Below are 17229 nucleotides of genomic sequence, written 5' to 3'. Positions count from 1 at the left end.
GGGCACTCTTGTCTCCTGGAAAGGCTCCTCAGGCTCCTCAGGGCTGGAGGCGATGTAGTGCCCTGGAGCAGCACAGCCAGCTCTGGCTCCTCATGTCTGCTGCTGTGCCACTGGATCAGGGTGTTCTGGTTCACTTCCACCCAGCTGAATCTCTGCATAACCAGGGAGCTGCCAACCACAAGCTGCCTGATTTTATAATGGTCCCTCAGAATTAAGGACCACCTTGAATTGGACCTCTTACCCTTCTGTACTGGGCTCGGGGGAAGATCACACAGTCTTGTAAAAATGGTTTCCACCAAGATGATTGTGTGAGGGATACGTTTATACTACATGATCAGCATGAACCTGGTCTATTATACAAATGAGAACTGTATTAGGTGAAAACTATTGTTTGTCATGTAAACAACACCGTCTCTAGTCTAGTCTAACTCATTTGTATTGAAAATATAAAGTTTCTACTTTATCTCAAGCCATTTTAGTGTCAGTGTGTATAAATACAGACACATATTTCTAAGAACAAAACCACATTTCTTCTGTTATTTTGTATGTATGTATATTTTGGTGCTACATCAGAGCCAAGGTAACGTAATTTCAGCAATCACATTAAAAAAAACACTGAATCCAATAAAAATTCAACTCGTATTATACAAAACATACATGTAAATATAGGTATAATTAACTTTTACTTGTACTTTTGATACTTAAGTACGTTTAATATCAGATACTAAGACTTTTACTCAAGTATTAATCGTATGAGCTGCTTCCACTTTTACCAAATTCATATTTTAAAGTCTTACTTCTACTCCAGTTTGACTTTTGGTTACTCTCTACAAAATAAAATCCCGATGCCTCCTGCAGTTAATTATCTCATTAGCGATATAAGAAAGTTATTTCCTCAGTCTGCAAAGCTTCATGTTCGTCACCATTATTATTTATTTATATGCGAGAGACGTCCTGGTTGAGTCCGTAATGAATCATTCTTGTTTTTAATATAGCTTTGGCACTTCCAGATGGAGGCCGCCCCTGTTCCACACAAACTCCACATTAAAGGAAATAGAGGAGACTTTGTTTGTTTCATTTCATGCAAATAGTTAATGATACAAACACAAACATCCAGAACTCACAGCACAGCACAGTTTACTTGCTAGTCATTTTATACAAATAGTAGAAAGAGGGTTTGTATCTGAAGGAGACAAACTGCATCACATTTGCCAGATAGGTGTCGATACACAGAGACTTGATTTTCAGACAGAGAGAATCACAGAGTCGAATGTTTCAAACATCCCCATTTAAAAAAGCTTTCACTAACCTGTTGTAAGAAAAGAGTTAACAGAACCGTTTCAGTAAGCACGTACAGGTATAGAAAGATATCTAGGTGGTAGGTAAAGTTGAAATAAAACGTAAAATAAACGACAACTTAAAAAAAAAAACATTCCAATAATCAGGTGGCGTATTTTTGTTTGCTGTCCTACGATTTGCTCGACCCAGCCACGAACCATTTAACAGAACATCTGGAAGTCCCAACAGAACCACAACATATTTTTATTCTCATTTTATCTTATTTTTTTTTGTTTTGTACACATCACAACCTGAAGACTTGGTGGGTTGAGTGGGTGTCCATCATGCCTCTGGGTTATCATCCTCATCCTCCTCATCATCATCATCATCATCATCCCTTTTGTGTCATCTAAAAAGCACAGATCCCTTCAACATGCTGCAAACACCCTTCAACAAAAAGCAATCACAACCCCTTTCATGGTTACATGTAAACTCTGTGGGTTTTTAATTTTTCGCACTCGTAAGGTGCCGTTCAAGAAAGGGGGCAATAATCGCCGTGCCCCTCCTACTAGAAGATTTCTACGTATTTTGAACGTCCTCGTTCAAAGTCCCACACTGAGCAGACTGCTGAAGGGCCCGTGCCGACTTTACAGGATGGCACAGAAGAACTTCTTCTCCCTGAACGGGTTCTCTGAGGCCGGCACCGGCGATAGCAGAGGATCCTCTTTGGCATGAGCTTCGCAGTATGACATTAAGTCTGCTGCTGCTTTTGACACCTGGAATTAAACAGACAAATAAATACAATTACTTGCTTCCTTGCCAAGAGTAAGATGAGTAGACTGACGCTATTCTCATGTGTGTATGTTCGATATGTAGCAGCTTCTTAGCTTAGCTTAGCTTAGCTTAAAAACTGCAAAAAGGGAAACGGAGCCAAAAAGCCCACCGTAAAAATATTTGGTTTTATACATCTGCTTCCTCACGGATTAAACAATAAAGAGATATTAGTGAGCTTTAAATGTGCTGGTAGGTCAGGCTAGCAGTTTCTCTGTTTTCCAGTCTTTGTGCTAAGCTAAGCTAAGCTAAACACCTGCTGGGTCCAGCTACATATTTATTGGACAGACATAAGAAGGTATAAGTAAATATTTTTCAATATATCACACTTTTTCTTGAGTATGGGGCCAGAGCAGGTGGCAGGGGTGGTGATTAGCCTAGCTTAGCATAAAGACAAAGTATTCCCAGCATGTGTCTTCCACTGAAAAGAGCCCTCTTATGTACAAAATATTAATTCAGATTACAGACAGAGCATGCTAGCTGTTGCCCCCCTGTTTACAGTCTTTGAGCTAAACTAAGCTAAGCTAACCACCTGCTGGCTCCACCCACATATTCAACTTACAGATATGAGAGTGGTATCAATCTAAAAAGAAAACCACCTGTCGTATTCATAAAGTAAATTCTCTGTCATTGTTGCCACTGTGTGTCTGCTCACCTTTATCCTGTCAATGTTAGCCTCCATCTTCAGCTGCTCCACCAGCTTCCTGGCTTGTGCGATGCTGGCCGTGTTATTGCTCGCCATGGGCGCTGTCAGTCAGGTCTCGTGTGCTGTGCTGTGCCTGCCGAGAAGAGAACCAGACTCAAACATCCCAAACATCACAGTTCACCCGCAAGCGTGACACTGATGAAGACGAGCACGATGATACAGCAGAGCATCTAAAGAGAGGCACTGGCAGCAGATGCCCTGTTTATTGTCACATGCCTGTGAAGACACACACACATACCAAAGACACAGGCATATTATTTATGGTGTCAGTTGCTAGGCAGCCTGTGACAGTGAGGGGGCGGCAGGGACGGTGGGAGGAGAGTGAGGGGGCAGCGCTTTGTCCAACTCTATATTTAAAAAAAGATAAACGGATAACTAACATAACTGGCTTCAAAAATGAAAAACCTCGTACGTGCCCTACGCCATATGTATACCTTTTAGTAACTGTGTCACACAAGGGCACACAAGCGTCAAGCCGAGCGTCTGCAGCGTGTGAAGGATGATGAATCGATAAATTGACGAAGTTTGTCTTTGATCCAAGGTAGGACAGGTCACCTCGCAGGCAGCGTGCATCACTGGTGTCCACACACAGTCAATAGGTGCCATCACAAAGCTTTATTTATAACTTTGTCTGAAACAAAGTTCACATTTGTCACATTTATCCTTCAAACTTTAGCCTCTACGATTTAGATTGTGCACTCCTAAGTGCTGTATCGTGGGCAACTGGACGTGTTTCGGTTTCTTGAAGACGTTTCAGCTCTCATCCAAGAGGCTTCTTCAGTTCTGACTAACTGGAGGGGAGGTGCAGGCTTTTAAACCCTGCGTGGGAGTGTCCTGACAGAGTCGTTGGTAAAATAAACGTGGTAATATTGCAATTTTGACTACTTTTCAATTACTTGTGCAGCCCTAATACTAACCATGCAAACTGGATACTGATGAATGAAACCACAACTTAAAGAAGCCTCGGTGAGATGTTCCTTTAATTCGTCCGCACCGGTGCACAGTTTCAGTTCCCTGTCCTCAGATGCTCCTCTGGCTTTTATAACCTCTTTGATTAGATGGATCAAGCTGCGAGCGCTCTAAAACAGCGTGTGAAATCAATCTTCCCCGTGCCGCTCCCCCTCCACCGTCCCTCTGCGTGCACTGTGGTCCGACTCAGTGTGTGGTTAAGACTGATCTCAGCGAGGTGCAGGAGCTGAGCCTGAATATTGATAACCCACGGTGGCACACCTGCTCATCAGGACGCTGAACTGCTGCAGGAATCTCGGATGTCACAGTACACTGACACGGACGCCAGATGAACCGATCATCAGTTAAAACCTGCTCAGGGTCGCCGGTTACAGTTTGTCTGAGTGATTCGCACATTTTTTTAGGCCTGAAACATTTTCTCAGAACCGGGCTGGAAAATCTTGAATCATTATCGGTGCAAACCAGATGACAGCTGTGATTTATGAGCGCAACCTGCAGCAGACGGCACAGTGTTAACAGCGTAACATAAACATTATGTTTTATAGTCACTGCGGCAGAGGGAACCTGGATGTTCTCACGTAGATGAGCGCGCCACCATTTAGGGTCATGGTGCTGTAATTTAAAAAACTAAACCCAAAGCTTTTCTTTTCAGAAGAAAGAGACGTCGCAGAACAACTCCTGGGTCCAGACTAACTGTGTTTTGTCGGGTTAAAATACTAAAATCTGGTGACCCTCTGTGAAAGTCACATTCCTGCAAGTTATTTTGTTTTATATGTCAGGTTCATAATGAATTACATACTTTTAAAAGACTTAGTTATGCACAAATATCTTGGGACTTACACACGAACCCCACTTTCGTCCCTCAACAAAATAAAAATAGGCCACAGTCTTACTACAAAGGTGTGATTGACAAGTAGAAATTAGTCTTTGGCGTCTTTTTCGTATCGAGGCCATAATATTGTTTCAACACTCAGGGGAGGCGTCGAAGCAGGGCAGCATATCATCAGACTATTGATAGGGAGCGATGTCACTCTTTAAGGTTTCTGGGATGTCTACGGCAAAAGTAGAGCTTTGTTCGTTACAGGAGATAATCAGACGCTGTGACACAATGGCCTGGTTCGAGTGGAATTGACAGGAGATGATGAGAGATGATGTTTTAAATAAATACCATAAAGGACAAATGGAAAAGTGTGTCTTTAGGGGCTGGAAGACGCAGGAAGGGACACCCAGTTTTGATTGTGTTATATCTCAAGAGTTTGTCAAGTTCTTGGGAACATAAGACAATTTGCCACAGCAGCTATGGAAATTAAAGCGATCATGAGACACTCGATTTCTGCAAATTGCTTAAAGTCAAACAAGCTCCCTCCCAAATAATAAGATTTTAAGAGCTGCGTGAGGAGAAAACTTATAAAAAAGCACAAATCGGTTACGACAAATCCTCAATCTTTCGACTCTCCCTGTAAATTTGGCATTAAATGCTTGACAGTAAGTTGTTTCTTTCCATGTAAAAAGGGTCAGTTTGTTGAGGCGTCACTGGACCAGCCTGTTCGTGTCCACGCGCTTCCTTCCTCCCAGCAGCTGTTTGAACACGCTGTTTTTAATCTGATTTGTCCATTTGCACGAACATTAACATTTTATTGACGGTAAACATGTCAGATTTTACAGATACCAAGAAAAGAAACTAATACAGGCTACTTCTTTGTTGGCCTGTGGAGAAAGATCCCAGACTCCCTTTAAAAAACCCTAATTTTTGAGAGTTGTTGCGCAAGGGGAAACTTTATAAACTTGAAGTGAAGTGCTGCTTACAACATGTTCTTCACTATTTGGGCCTTCTTGTTAATTCGGCAAAGTTATACATCAAGATATGTTGTGTAAAAACGTTGTATGCATTGATGTTGCTTGCATATAGAGCAGGGAAGTGAGATCCCAACACAGGTGGTCACTCAAGACATGTTTATGCCAGGTGTGAACTGACGGGCTTAAAGCTGTCCACTCGTGATTGGATCACTCAGGACGGATGTTGATAACAGGTCTGATTTCCCTCCTATGTTCACTTTGTGTTTTTGTTCACTTACGTTTTTAAAACAAATGCAAACTTGCCTGTGCAAAACATGTTAAAAAAAAAAAAAAAAGCAGAACATAAAACACGTTGGAGGCTATTCAGCAGAGCTGTCACTGTGTCTACGGAGTCATTTTCCTGCTCATTGTCGTTGGAGCGTGCGAAAATGCCACGCTGACATTTTCATATCTGGACAGGGAGGGCGAGGAGACGGATGCCCATGCATGTGTCGACTCTAGTAAGAAGAGCTGGTACCTTGAAGGCAACTGAAAGGGTTTAATGAACAATGAACATCGTAGATCGTTCCCTCTCTTGTTTCATTCTGCTTTTGCAGATGCTTTTCTGATTGTCGTGGGTTCTGTTTTGTGTAGTTTCACCTCTTTGACCGTATATCACGAAGCCTCTTGTGCTTCTTTCCTTCCTATCTGTCAGCTGCTCAAAATACCTTCCTGAGATGTTGCACATGGTGTCAACATGCTGATAACTGTGACATCGCAACAGGCGCCGATAAATAATGCATTCAGATGGACACGGGCCTGTTACTGTGGAGAGCTGTGATGCCGAAACTCTTTCCCATTGCACAATTTGCACCGGTTTCCAAGCGAGGCCGAGGGCTGTGACGTCACCGACCACTCGTGCTGCGATATGAAACTGATTTTAACCGATATGAACACGCTACGGCACCTCGCCCTCTTGTCTTGACTTACCTTGTCCGCTTACTCCTCCGCACTCTGCCCTGGTGTCTGCCTGCAGTTCAGTCAGCAGTTCACGTCCGCCCGACTCTCTGCGAACAGAGAAACACAGATAAAGAGTGTGAAAATTGGAGGCAGAAGCGCCGCACATTCCAGATAAACTACGCCGAGGCTCGCGTACGTCGCCGCTGACTTCTGATCACTGTGCGTCAGAATGTCACACTCCATCGAGGAAGCAAACTACAGAGGAAGATGCAAGTGAGAGCTTAATTGAGGGGATAAATTACTTTAAAAGGAAGAGTTCAGGATTGCTGAGAGTTAGAAGAGAAGGTTGATACCACTCTCGTGTCTGTCAGCCAGGAGATGGTTATCTCAGTTCTGCGTAAAGAATGGATTGTGGGCTGGACTACTTCAGAAAGTCAGAACCCTCAACTGAGAAATAATCCCAGTTGTTTCCTTCTGTTCATCCAGTTTATGTTAAGCTAAGCTAACAGGGTCCTGGCACCACCTTCCCGTAGCGTCAATCTTCTCATCAAACTCAAAAATAGCAGAGCAATCAGTTCCTTTAAGTTGAGCTTCTGCTGGTGCCGACCCATTCGCCTCTCCTCCTCTTCCTCCCTTACTCCGGGCCAACAGATCCATTTTTGCTCCTGACAAATGGGCCAATTACCCTGCATGAGCAGATCTGCAGAGGACGGGGGAATCCACCCATCGTAAATCACGGCAGCTCGCAACGCTAAACCAACGTTACAGCGAAGGCAACCATTAACGAAAGCTCGACAACAGCGGCCAAACCCCTGAGCCAGAGTATGCTAACAACGTGGAAACTGCTTAGAGTTTAAAAAGCAAACAAAAAGGAGAGCAGGATGTCTTTCTGTAGCGTGCTATCACCACTCCTGATTCACTGGAGCCGTTAATCTTTGCTGTTACACCATGTTGTACAAGCTGTATAATCATTTCTGTCAGTGCAGTGAGTCTTAAACTAGTGTGTACTAGTGTGTATGATGCTAAATTCAGTTTTTCTAGATAATAATATGCTTTTAACATTTAAAAAATGTGCCAAAGTCCTCAGATATTAAATGCTGCAAACAAGAACATCAACATTATATAATTGGCATCATTTTCATTTAAATCTGAAGCAATCAATCAGAAATATGTTAAGAGGAGGACACATTTCATTCACTTTTGATAGAGAAACTAGAAAAAATACATAAGGAACATCAAGAAAACATCTGCGTCTATCAATCACATTTCATATGAAACCCACATAATATTGCATTATTTCATTAAGACACTGTTCGTGTTTCAGGACGGTTAATATGTAAAGCACAGTGTGACCCAGTGACAACAAACCACCGTTATTGACTTTCCCTCTCCTGCTGACAGATGAGCTCAAGACGGCAAACAAAAGTCGGAGTCACATGACCTGTAACTTGTGACACGACGAGTTTTATTTGCTCGCAGCACGTGTTCGCTCTCACAGACATCCGGCTCGTCGCTCATCAGGACTCACAGTTACAGCTGTGAAGTTCCCAGAAAAACTAACTAACAAGGAGGTTGTGAAGATGACAGTAAGGTTTTATAACGGTGGAGTGTTTTCTGTTCATGATTCGATTGATTTTGTCCATCGTTCCTGCCAAACACTGCTTTCTAAGGTCTGCATTCATTTATTTCAGAGATACATTATCAGTATGTGGTAATGCATATCTGAGATCCTGATACAATCAATATTTTCACGAACAATGGATCAGTTGACTACATATACGTGAAAGGTTTCACTCGTAGTGTTGAACCCCACATCGCTCTACGGGTTTTTTAGCATCTTCCAGTCGGTTCATTAAAACCCACTGCCATACCTGCACAGCAACACAAGGCAGGCAGACAACAGGTAGCTAGTTGGTGAACATAGTGAAGTATTTAACTGTGAGCTAAAACACATTTGGACTTATGTCATCAGGTGACTCTAAATTAAATGATAAGTTCACCCACAAATCAAAATTGAGTCATTATCTAGTCGTGCTCCTACTGATGGGAAGTCGGATGAAGTTTTGTAGTCCTCAAAACATTGATGGACCTTTACAGCAAAACAGTGTTGCAGCATCCTCCTAAACAACTGAAGTGGGTGAACTAATCCTTTAACAATAATGTCGCTCCATAAATGCCGGATGAGCCATTAAGCAACGTTTTGCTAAAAAGCGTCGTTGTTGTGTTTAGAGCTTGTTTGTGCTCCCTGAAGAGGCCAGAAAACAGCAGATTTAAGGAGCGAGATCTTGCAAACACACAAAAAAAAGGTCCTTTAACTCGATCAAGGAAGAATTACTCATAGGTCTACGCTGCATAACAATGTGGCTTAAATGTTACCGACTGTCCTTAAAAAAGAAAACAGCTGAATTTGATTTCCCTGCAGCAGTGAGATCACTTTGTTTTGTCTTCATGCTTTGGCAACATGTTTCTCTAAAGTATCTTGAGCTGAAGTAAAAAAAACAGAAAGATGCGCTACGGGACGCGACTGGTGATCCATTTCTCTCCTGTGTTCCAGCCTTCTGCTTCCCATCCCTCCCTCGGTGGCGGACAGGTGTTCAGTGATGGGACTAAAACACCCCCAGCACGCTCCGCCCTGCTGCTAACACCGCCGAATCAATCTGACCCCCTCCGCCATCCTTCCCCTGCCATTTGGAGACGTTTTGAACCCCTTCCTCAGGGTTGTCGGGGGGTCTGTGTTCATGACGAGGGCCTCCACAGATGTGATTATAGCTGCTGCTCGACTCTGGGTGTCGCTGACTTAGAGGGTGATTAAGCCCCGCAGGAAACATCCTGGTGAGGAAAATATAATTCCTGGCCTGTCGAGAATGATGATCTCTCACGCACTCTGACACACGCTGACTCTCCCTCCCCCCTTTTCTCCCTCTTTGTCTTTCTGTTATTATCATATTTTTTTTTTACGGCATCCAAAGAGATAAATTAAGGCAGCCAGGCAGGGAGTGCTTCGTCCTCTGTGATGCCCAGGGTGTGAAATCAGAGCGTGGTAATTAAAAATCTGTCCTTAGCTCAGCCATCTGGACCCTGGAGAGCCGGTGATTAACCTGCAAGGGTCTGCAGGGAGGCGAGGAGGCAGGATGGGACCCCCGCTCGGAGATAAGCGAGGCTAAGTTTCGAGGGCTGCTGAGGCCTACTGTTGCTTTGAATGTCAAGTTTTGTTTTCTCACACTACACATGTGCAGTTCTCAATCATAACGGCGGAAGATTTACCACTCAGAAATCTTTGTGAACTGACCCTTTAAAAACTGGGATGCTTCTTTGTTCATCACACACACAAAAAAAAACCCTCCTGACTCCAATTTTGTTACTGTAAAAGCTGACTCGATCCTTTTCTGTGCTGACTGAGTCGTTTCTTTTATGTGTTTTACTACAAAAACCCACAGAAGAAATACGAAACCTCATTGCAGATTCTCAAAAATGCAAGCTTGTTTTTTTTCAGCAGTGGTGCTTGAGCATGCAGAAACACTGGCGCACATGCAGAAAGTTCAGTCATCAAGTCACCCTCAGATGTCCCAAGTGTGCAGCAGGACAATGAGGTACAGTGTGCGATGTCACCATGAAGGGCACACTCAGCTTTATACAGTCGTAAACTGGCCGGAGAGGTTACGTAGAATGAGGATAAATTAATTTATAAAAAAGAAAAAAGTTCATCAGATAAAAGAGGCCGAGATGTGACTGTAATATCTTCTCCCAGAGAATCTTTCACAGCGACCGCAGCAAGGTGAAGTAACATAAAACTGACCTCCGGAGTTATTAATGAACACGATCAAGAGGATATTGACTATTGAATGTAATACAGCACGGACGTACTGCCCTTGAATAGGAGAAAGGACACCCCTCCCTGAGCACACAGAGAGATAGGACACAGAGAGCAGCGCTGTCAGGCAATGGTTGTCTGGGGAGATGACGCTGAGTGTGACAGCTGAGCGTCCTTCTCCATCACTATTTCTGTCTCCGAGGCGGCCTCAGACCAGGACCTCAGGCCGACCTCCGGGATCGCATCACAGCAGCCTCATACACCCCATTATACAGAGATAGTATACTCAAGAGGTTTAAATGTGAAGGCATCTGTTGCTTAATTTGGTCAACTGCTGGTCTTTCAATTTTCAAAGGAGGGATGCTTAGAAACTGCCTATGCCAGGTTTTTAACGCTCAGCATCTTTTATAAAACAAATGTAAGCATATTTTTATGAATGAGGCCCCTGATGTTGTGCTCATTGATGTTTTTTCACAGAGAAACAGTCAAATAATCATAGTTTTGTCGGTGGAATTGAGAATGGGTACATTATTTTAGTATGCGACCACTCCTCCAAACACGGTAGAAGATATAGACCACGTTCATGTGTTGTGTTTCTTATTCCTCTTTCCTTCCTTGTGACGCTGCCTCTCGGTCAGACCACGACCACCCGTGAATATTCGATTAGCCCGGACATCTGTGCCACCCCCAGCATGCCCTGCCCACCCTGCCATCTTAGAGATAGTGGTGTGTGTGTGTATGTGTGTGTGTTGGGGAGGGTTAATCTAGGTCCCAGAAGGGGGGAGGGGAGAAGGCAGTGGCCCAGGAAATGATGCATCCTCTGGGAGTCAAGGAGGCAGCAGGGAGGAGGCTTATTGCTCCAGGGAGCACAAATGTGGTCTATTATGTTTATTAAATCAAACGATGAAGGCCTGGCATGTTTCTTTCTTTGTGACATTAAAGCAGCCACCAAGTGGTTTTCTTTTTCCTCAAACGTTTAAAGACTCATGTTTAAAACCTTTTGTGTGCGTTATGTAACACCAGTGTAGTTGGTGGGGTAGAAACAATGCGTGTCACTGCTGTCACAGGGACGAAATGAACGTATGTGTTTTAGTGCGATCAGGGTGGAAAGTTAACACCAGCGACAAGTCAAGTAATACTGGTGAATATTGGCTGTGAGTGAGAGGGTTGTTTTAAATTCCTCCAGACAACTTTGGCAGGAAACCAGCCATCATGCGGAGCTTCTTTTCCATAATCTCGACTGTGGTCGCCAAGTTTAAAAGGTTAACTTCCTGCCCAAGTTTGTCACAAATTATAGTTTCACGCAGCTTCTGTGTACATTAAGCTCTATTCTCCGTGCATTAACTGTGAGGACTCAGCGGTATTTGTGCATTTGCCTTGAGTGAGGAGGCATAAACATACTTTTCCTCTGGAATCAATCGGCATGCCAAGAATAACACGGCCAGACTCCTGGGCTGTTAACAATATTACAAACATCCGGGCTTGTTTAGATTCTGCTGAGAGCGTGAGTGTGCTGCTCGGACGGTTTCAGACCATGACTTGCTCAAACTGTGGGTTTGGCTGAAAGTAATGAAAGTGTATCTGCTGTGGGGAAGATTTAACACGTCATACATTTCATCCACGTTGTCAGAAACATTTGTAGCTGATGCTTCCACAGGTGAGGACTTTAGAGACTCAGAGTAAAGTCAGACATAAGTCACAGATATGCTGACTTAGACTTGACTGTTCAGAGACTTTACCCCCTACAGACTGAAGATACTTGAGATTTAAGAGCTGCGCTTGAGTCATAGTTAAGTTTCAAACAAGGACTTGAGTGCTTTGAGAACAATAACACTTAAGTTTCATGTTTGCTGTAAAGCTTTGAGACCCTTCTTACGACTTCATAGAACATGACTTGAGACTTGCCATGATCCTCTTAGACTTGGGACTTGGACTCGGGCCAGACTTAAGTCACAAAAATAGGACTTGGAACTTAACTTTGACTTGACAATTGTGAGACTTGATTTATAAAAAGATTCAAAGCTTATGTTTTGAGGTCACAGACCTGAGGCTTGACTGAAGACTTAGTTGAACACGACTTGAGACTTGATTCAAACTGGAGTCCAACTTAAGAATGAGGACTTGGATCTCCCTAAAGGCTTTATTTCACTTGAGCAACAACAAGAAAGTCGCATGCTTTACCCTCGAGGACTCAAGACTTGTTTGGACAAGAATTGTGACATAAGGTTAAAATAAAGTTCTGGTAGACTTGAGGCATTCATTCAAGTCTGCCTGTGAGTATCATGACAAACCAGATGGTTTGTTACACAGAACCATCTGGAAAGATGGTTCATCGGTCTGTCACCATCTATCATGAGCTGACTTCAACCAGTCAGACCAAATGTTGGAGAGAGCTACCACCAGCAGAAGCGGTTGGTGAATCAAACTTTTACTGAAGTCAGCCGTAGAGAAAAGCTTTCAGTGACGTTCTTTGCTCTTCTTTCAATGAAATATACTCTACAGTTCTGATATGACTGATGCTATCGCAGCATCTACTAATCCTTTCAATCGTAAACTTAAAACCTGACTTCAGACTTGGTTGGACAAGACTTGAAACTTTATTCAAACTTGAGTCCAACTTAAGTAACAAAAAAATGAGGACTAGGAACTTCACTAGACCTGACTGCTGTGAGACTCTCTACGTGATTGACTCGACTGAAGTCTCATGTTTTACCCTCGAGGACTCAGGACTTGTTTGGAAAAGGACACTTTAAAAACATACTTGGCAGGTACTTGGACAAACCATCTGACTGTCACCATCTATCACGGCTAACTCCAACCAGTAAGATCAACAGCAGGAAAGCGCTACCAACGAAATCAGTCAGGAACGAGCGAAAACGTTTCTTGCAGAGAAAACCTTCAGTGTGTTCTTTGCTCTCCGATTCTGATACAACTGATACGCTAACCTCTTGAGCAGCCACCAAACAACAAACAGTCGTTTCTCTTCCGGATTGTCACACCCAAACCACGCTTGTAGCCGCCAGTGGCTCCTAAAAGTCCACTGATTGATTGAAACATTGTGGTTCGGTCACAAGTGCATAGCTTGAGGTCTGGTGAGATGGATTTGCGAGATCATATGATCTTACGGATCCAGCTGCCTTTGCACAGTGTGCAACTGTGAGTGCTGTGGGACTCGCTTCCCAAAATACTTCACTTGACTTGTGACTTGAAAGCAAAACATTCAAATCTCAATTTTTGCATTCAAGACTTGAGACTCTATGAAGACTTGGACTCGAGTCAGATTTAAACAAACGATGAAGACTTGGTACTTCACTTGGACTTGACTCTGCAAAGAGTTTGCTCACGTTAACTCAAGTTTCACATTTCGCCTTCAAGTACTAGAGACTTTAGTTGAGACCTTGTTGGATAAGACTTTACGGCTATGAGATTTAACTAACTAGAGTCTTGAAATCCAAAATATTCAAGTTCTGAAGACTTGTGACTTGACTTGTTCTTTCCCAAAAGGACTCAAAAACTGCACCGGATGCTCTCATCCAACCACAGCACGGCTGAATAAGCTTAAAACCAACAATCAACACTGTCAGAAGCAAACAGGTGCAGCGAGTACAAAGGTCGAAGCCTTCAGTGCGACATTATCCTTCCTACCTCGTGCTACCTTCCCTCTGAACACTCGAACATCTCTGAGAAACAAGTTGCTCTGTTTGAAAGTACGATGGGGAAGCTTCACACAGGCCAGACTTCAGCAGGCGAGAACTGCTCACACTTTGGCCTGACTTGGATTTTCTTGGACGAAGGCAGTGATGGGAGTGTTGAGGTCAGAGTGGTCAATAAGGCGTGGATGGCTGCTCATTCTTTCTCACTTGTCTTTCGCTTCATTCCTCCCTTACTCCCTCCATGCTTTCTATCTGCAACACTCGCACTCTTCCGGAAAAACTCTCAAGGTTTTTGATGTTTCTTGTTTATCCCGTGATACTTTTTCCGAGCTGCTCTCCTAGTCTCAACATCGCCGTGTGTGAAACAATCTGTGGCCTTGGAGCAGCTTGCCTTGGAGATACAGTACAGACGCGAGCGCTTGCGTAATTGTGACTCGCTGTGTTGCGTTTGTAACACGCCTGTATATGTAACACACGAGCACATGATAGGATGGTTTTAATGAGTTGTACGTGACGATGCCTTCGTGTGACGAGCTACGAGTGGCAAAAACAGCACGTCTTTCTCAGTTTTCCTGCGAATGCACTCCCTGTCAGCGACTGTATCTGTCTATGAGCAACATAAAAACACCCACCCCCCCTCCACCACCACCCCCCCCACCCCCCTCTCCCAGCCATCTGCCTGATACAACCACTACATGGACCTTGTGTGTGGTCGACTCCTTTCTCCTCGCGGTACTGAGGGCAGGAATGGCAGAAAAAACCTCACAGGAGGCTGTCGGGATCCTCTCGACTGCCACATCTCCCCCTTTTCATCCTCCTCTTTCGCTCTCTTTTTCATCCCCTCTGCTCGTGCAAATATCCCCTGAAACAGATGCCCTTAATTCCTCTGGCTCCACATTATAAGATCTGCCCAATCCTGGGGGAAGGAAGAAGGAGGGAGGAAGAAGAGAAGGGAGAAGAGAGTCCTTTCTCTTATTATTCCCCCTTCACATATACACATGTATGAAAGGATGTACGAGATAGGGAAAGCAGTTCACCTGACAGCCAGGAGGGTTTTTTTTAAGAGATTTGAGAGGGAGGAGGGGATTCCATGATGTAAACCAGCCAGTGGCATCAATCTCGCCCCTCGAGCTCTGACAAAACGACAGCGTGGAAATGAAAAACCCCCCTCCTCCTCTGGAACACACCCTGTTTAGGATGCGATTAACCCAGATGCCACCAAAAGAGAAGAATTCAATTAACCCGCCCCTTTAAAAAAATATTTTAAAAAATCCTACCTTTTTTGTGTGTCTGCGAGGCCAAACACATCCAGTCCTGTGGAGTAGTATCCACGCGTTTCTAGTCTCTTTCTGTCTGTCACACACAAACACACACACTCACACACACACAGCCAGTCAGTCAGTCAGTCAGTCAGTCAGAGAGGCAGGCGAGCACATCCACACAACACACACTCCTCTCTGTATGCCTCTCCCTCTCTGCTCCAGCTGAGATACTCCCTGCCTCCCTCCTTCTCGCTGCTGCTCTGAGTCTCCACCCTTCAGCCAAACGCTCAGGCTGCAAGAAAAACTACCCTCCTCCTCCTCTTCCTCCTCCTCCCTTCCTCTCTCTTTCTGTCTTTCTCTGCTATCTGGACACACTCCCTCCATCTCCCAAAGGTCCACAGGAAAAGCCTTGACTGTCTCTCTAAACACCTTCAGTAAACAAATGCATAGCAGGAAAGCTGACAGTCTGGACGAGCTGGATTTCCATCTTGATAAATATTCAGACGGGCGCTTGCGGCTCACTTTTCTGCCGTCTTCACTCACATTAATGTCACATTTTCCTGCCCGGTGAACGTTACTTCGTATGATTTCAGGCTTTGCATGAGAAAAACTCATTCAAACCTCAAAAACAACAACAACATCCTGCACTGCACACACGACATGTTCCCTGCCAGAGCTTTAATCTTTTGACCACTTGTATATTACAGTGAAGGCATCAAAGACTAAAAGAGAAAGACGCAACAGCAACTGTTCAGCAAAGTTGGAACAACACGCGTAAACAAACAGCGTGGCGCACACACAGCTCTTTCACATCTGAGTGTTTACGCACAGGGTTTTCTGCATGTACAGGATACACTCGATTAAAGGCGAGATCAACAAGATCAAGTGTGCGAGTGTATGCATGCAGCTGAGGAGAGTTGTTACCTTCACCAAGGGTGTTTTTAGCCTCATACATACGTTCTTATGTTTCTGTTGGCAGTGAATTGCTTTGCTTTGCTGAATTTTTGCTTATAACAAGTAAGAAATGTATTTTTCTGGATTTCTTGGTTCTTCCAGTGTGGAAGAAAATGCTGCTTCAAAACTAAGTAAAAGTACAAAATGAAAATGTGTTTCTTGCTTGTATTAAGTTCAAAAATCTGCCAGTTAAACAAGTGAAAATTGTCTAGAAACAAGTGTCCTAAATATAACTGATAAGCTATGTTCTAGTTGATCGTGTCTGATATTAAAGCAGCTACAAGGAATAATTTTTTAAGTGATTCTGGCGCCCCCTGTGGACATGAGCAGTAGTGTCTCCACTGCCTCCTTTCCAAAGATCTTGATATGACTACCTTGTGCATTTGTTACGGAAGAGGCCATGCATTTTACTTCTTTAAAACTCGGCTATTCGCAGGATGCATGATGATAAGGTAATGTATCTACTTCTCTCTTTTTAGCCATGCTAGCATATGAGCTGACATTATCCTCACCTGTATATTTTGCTTAGCTTTAATTCACAATTGTTAGCGTGCAAACAAAGTAAAATGGTTAACATTGTAAAAATATTCTACCTGGTAAACATCAGCACATTAGCATTGTTATTATGACTATGTTAGCATGCTGAAATTAGCCTTTAGCTGAGCTCAAACTACTGCTACACCTAAAAACAGCTTCCCAGGGTAGTTGTCGACTCTTGTTTAAACCTTCCTCCAAGTTTCATCCAACCTTACCCAAACCTGATACTTTAAATATTTAAATAAGCCTGTGTGATGGTTTCATTTGCTGGAAACTGTCATAAACCATTGACCACATCTACACCCAGAAATCCTGCAAACAAAACTCACTTTTGTGTATTTTATATTTAAAAGCTTCCTAGTTTGTGATGTTTGTCTTGTACACTGCCGACTATCTATCCATCTGTGTTTGTACAAGCATACTGTACATCTGCTTTCATGCATGTTCGTGCTCTGCCTGCAGGGAGATTCAGCTCAGTGTTACTCATCCTCG

The 17229-nt window shown here is 43.6% G+C and overlaps 1 protein-coding gene across 1 annotated transcript; it reads right to left on the bottom strand.

Moving 5' to 3' along the window:
- Positions 1-1054: 1054 nt before the first annotated feature.
- Positions 1055-15514, bottom strand: gng2 (guanine nucleotide binding protein (G protein), gamma 2). Its single transcript, XM_084380558.1, has 4 exons — positions 15262-15514; positions 6551-6627; positions 2765-2888; positions 1055-2054 (listed from the first exon to the last, which is right to left on the bottom strand). Exons 3-4 carry the CDS (start codon positions 2849-2851, stop codon positions 1926-1928), a joined length of 216 nt encoding a protein of 71 aa, XP_084236684.1. The 5' UTR covers positions 2852-2888; positions 6551-6627; positions 15262-15514; the 3' UTR covers positions 1055-1925.
- Positions 15515-17229: the final 1715 nt, after the last annotated feature.

Source organism: Pagrus pagrus (genome assembly GCF_965226575.1).
Source record: "Pagrus pagrus genome assembly, chromosome: 18".
NCBI lineage: Eukaryota > Metazoa > Chordata > Actinopteri > Spariformes > Sparidae > Pagrus > Pagrus pagrus.
Note: the sequence above shows the minus strand (reverse complement) of the source record. Positions and strands in the feature narration are given on the sequence as shown.

Coding starts and splice junctions, on each gene's coding strand:
- gng2 (XM_084380558.1), bottom strand. CDS start 2,851: ATGGCGAGCAATAACACGGCCAGCATCGCACAAGCCAGGAAGCTGGTG. Junction 2,055..2,764: donor CTAACATTGACAGGATAAAG/GTGAGCAGACAC, acceptor GTTTAATTCCAG/GTGTCAAAAGCAGCAGCAGA.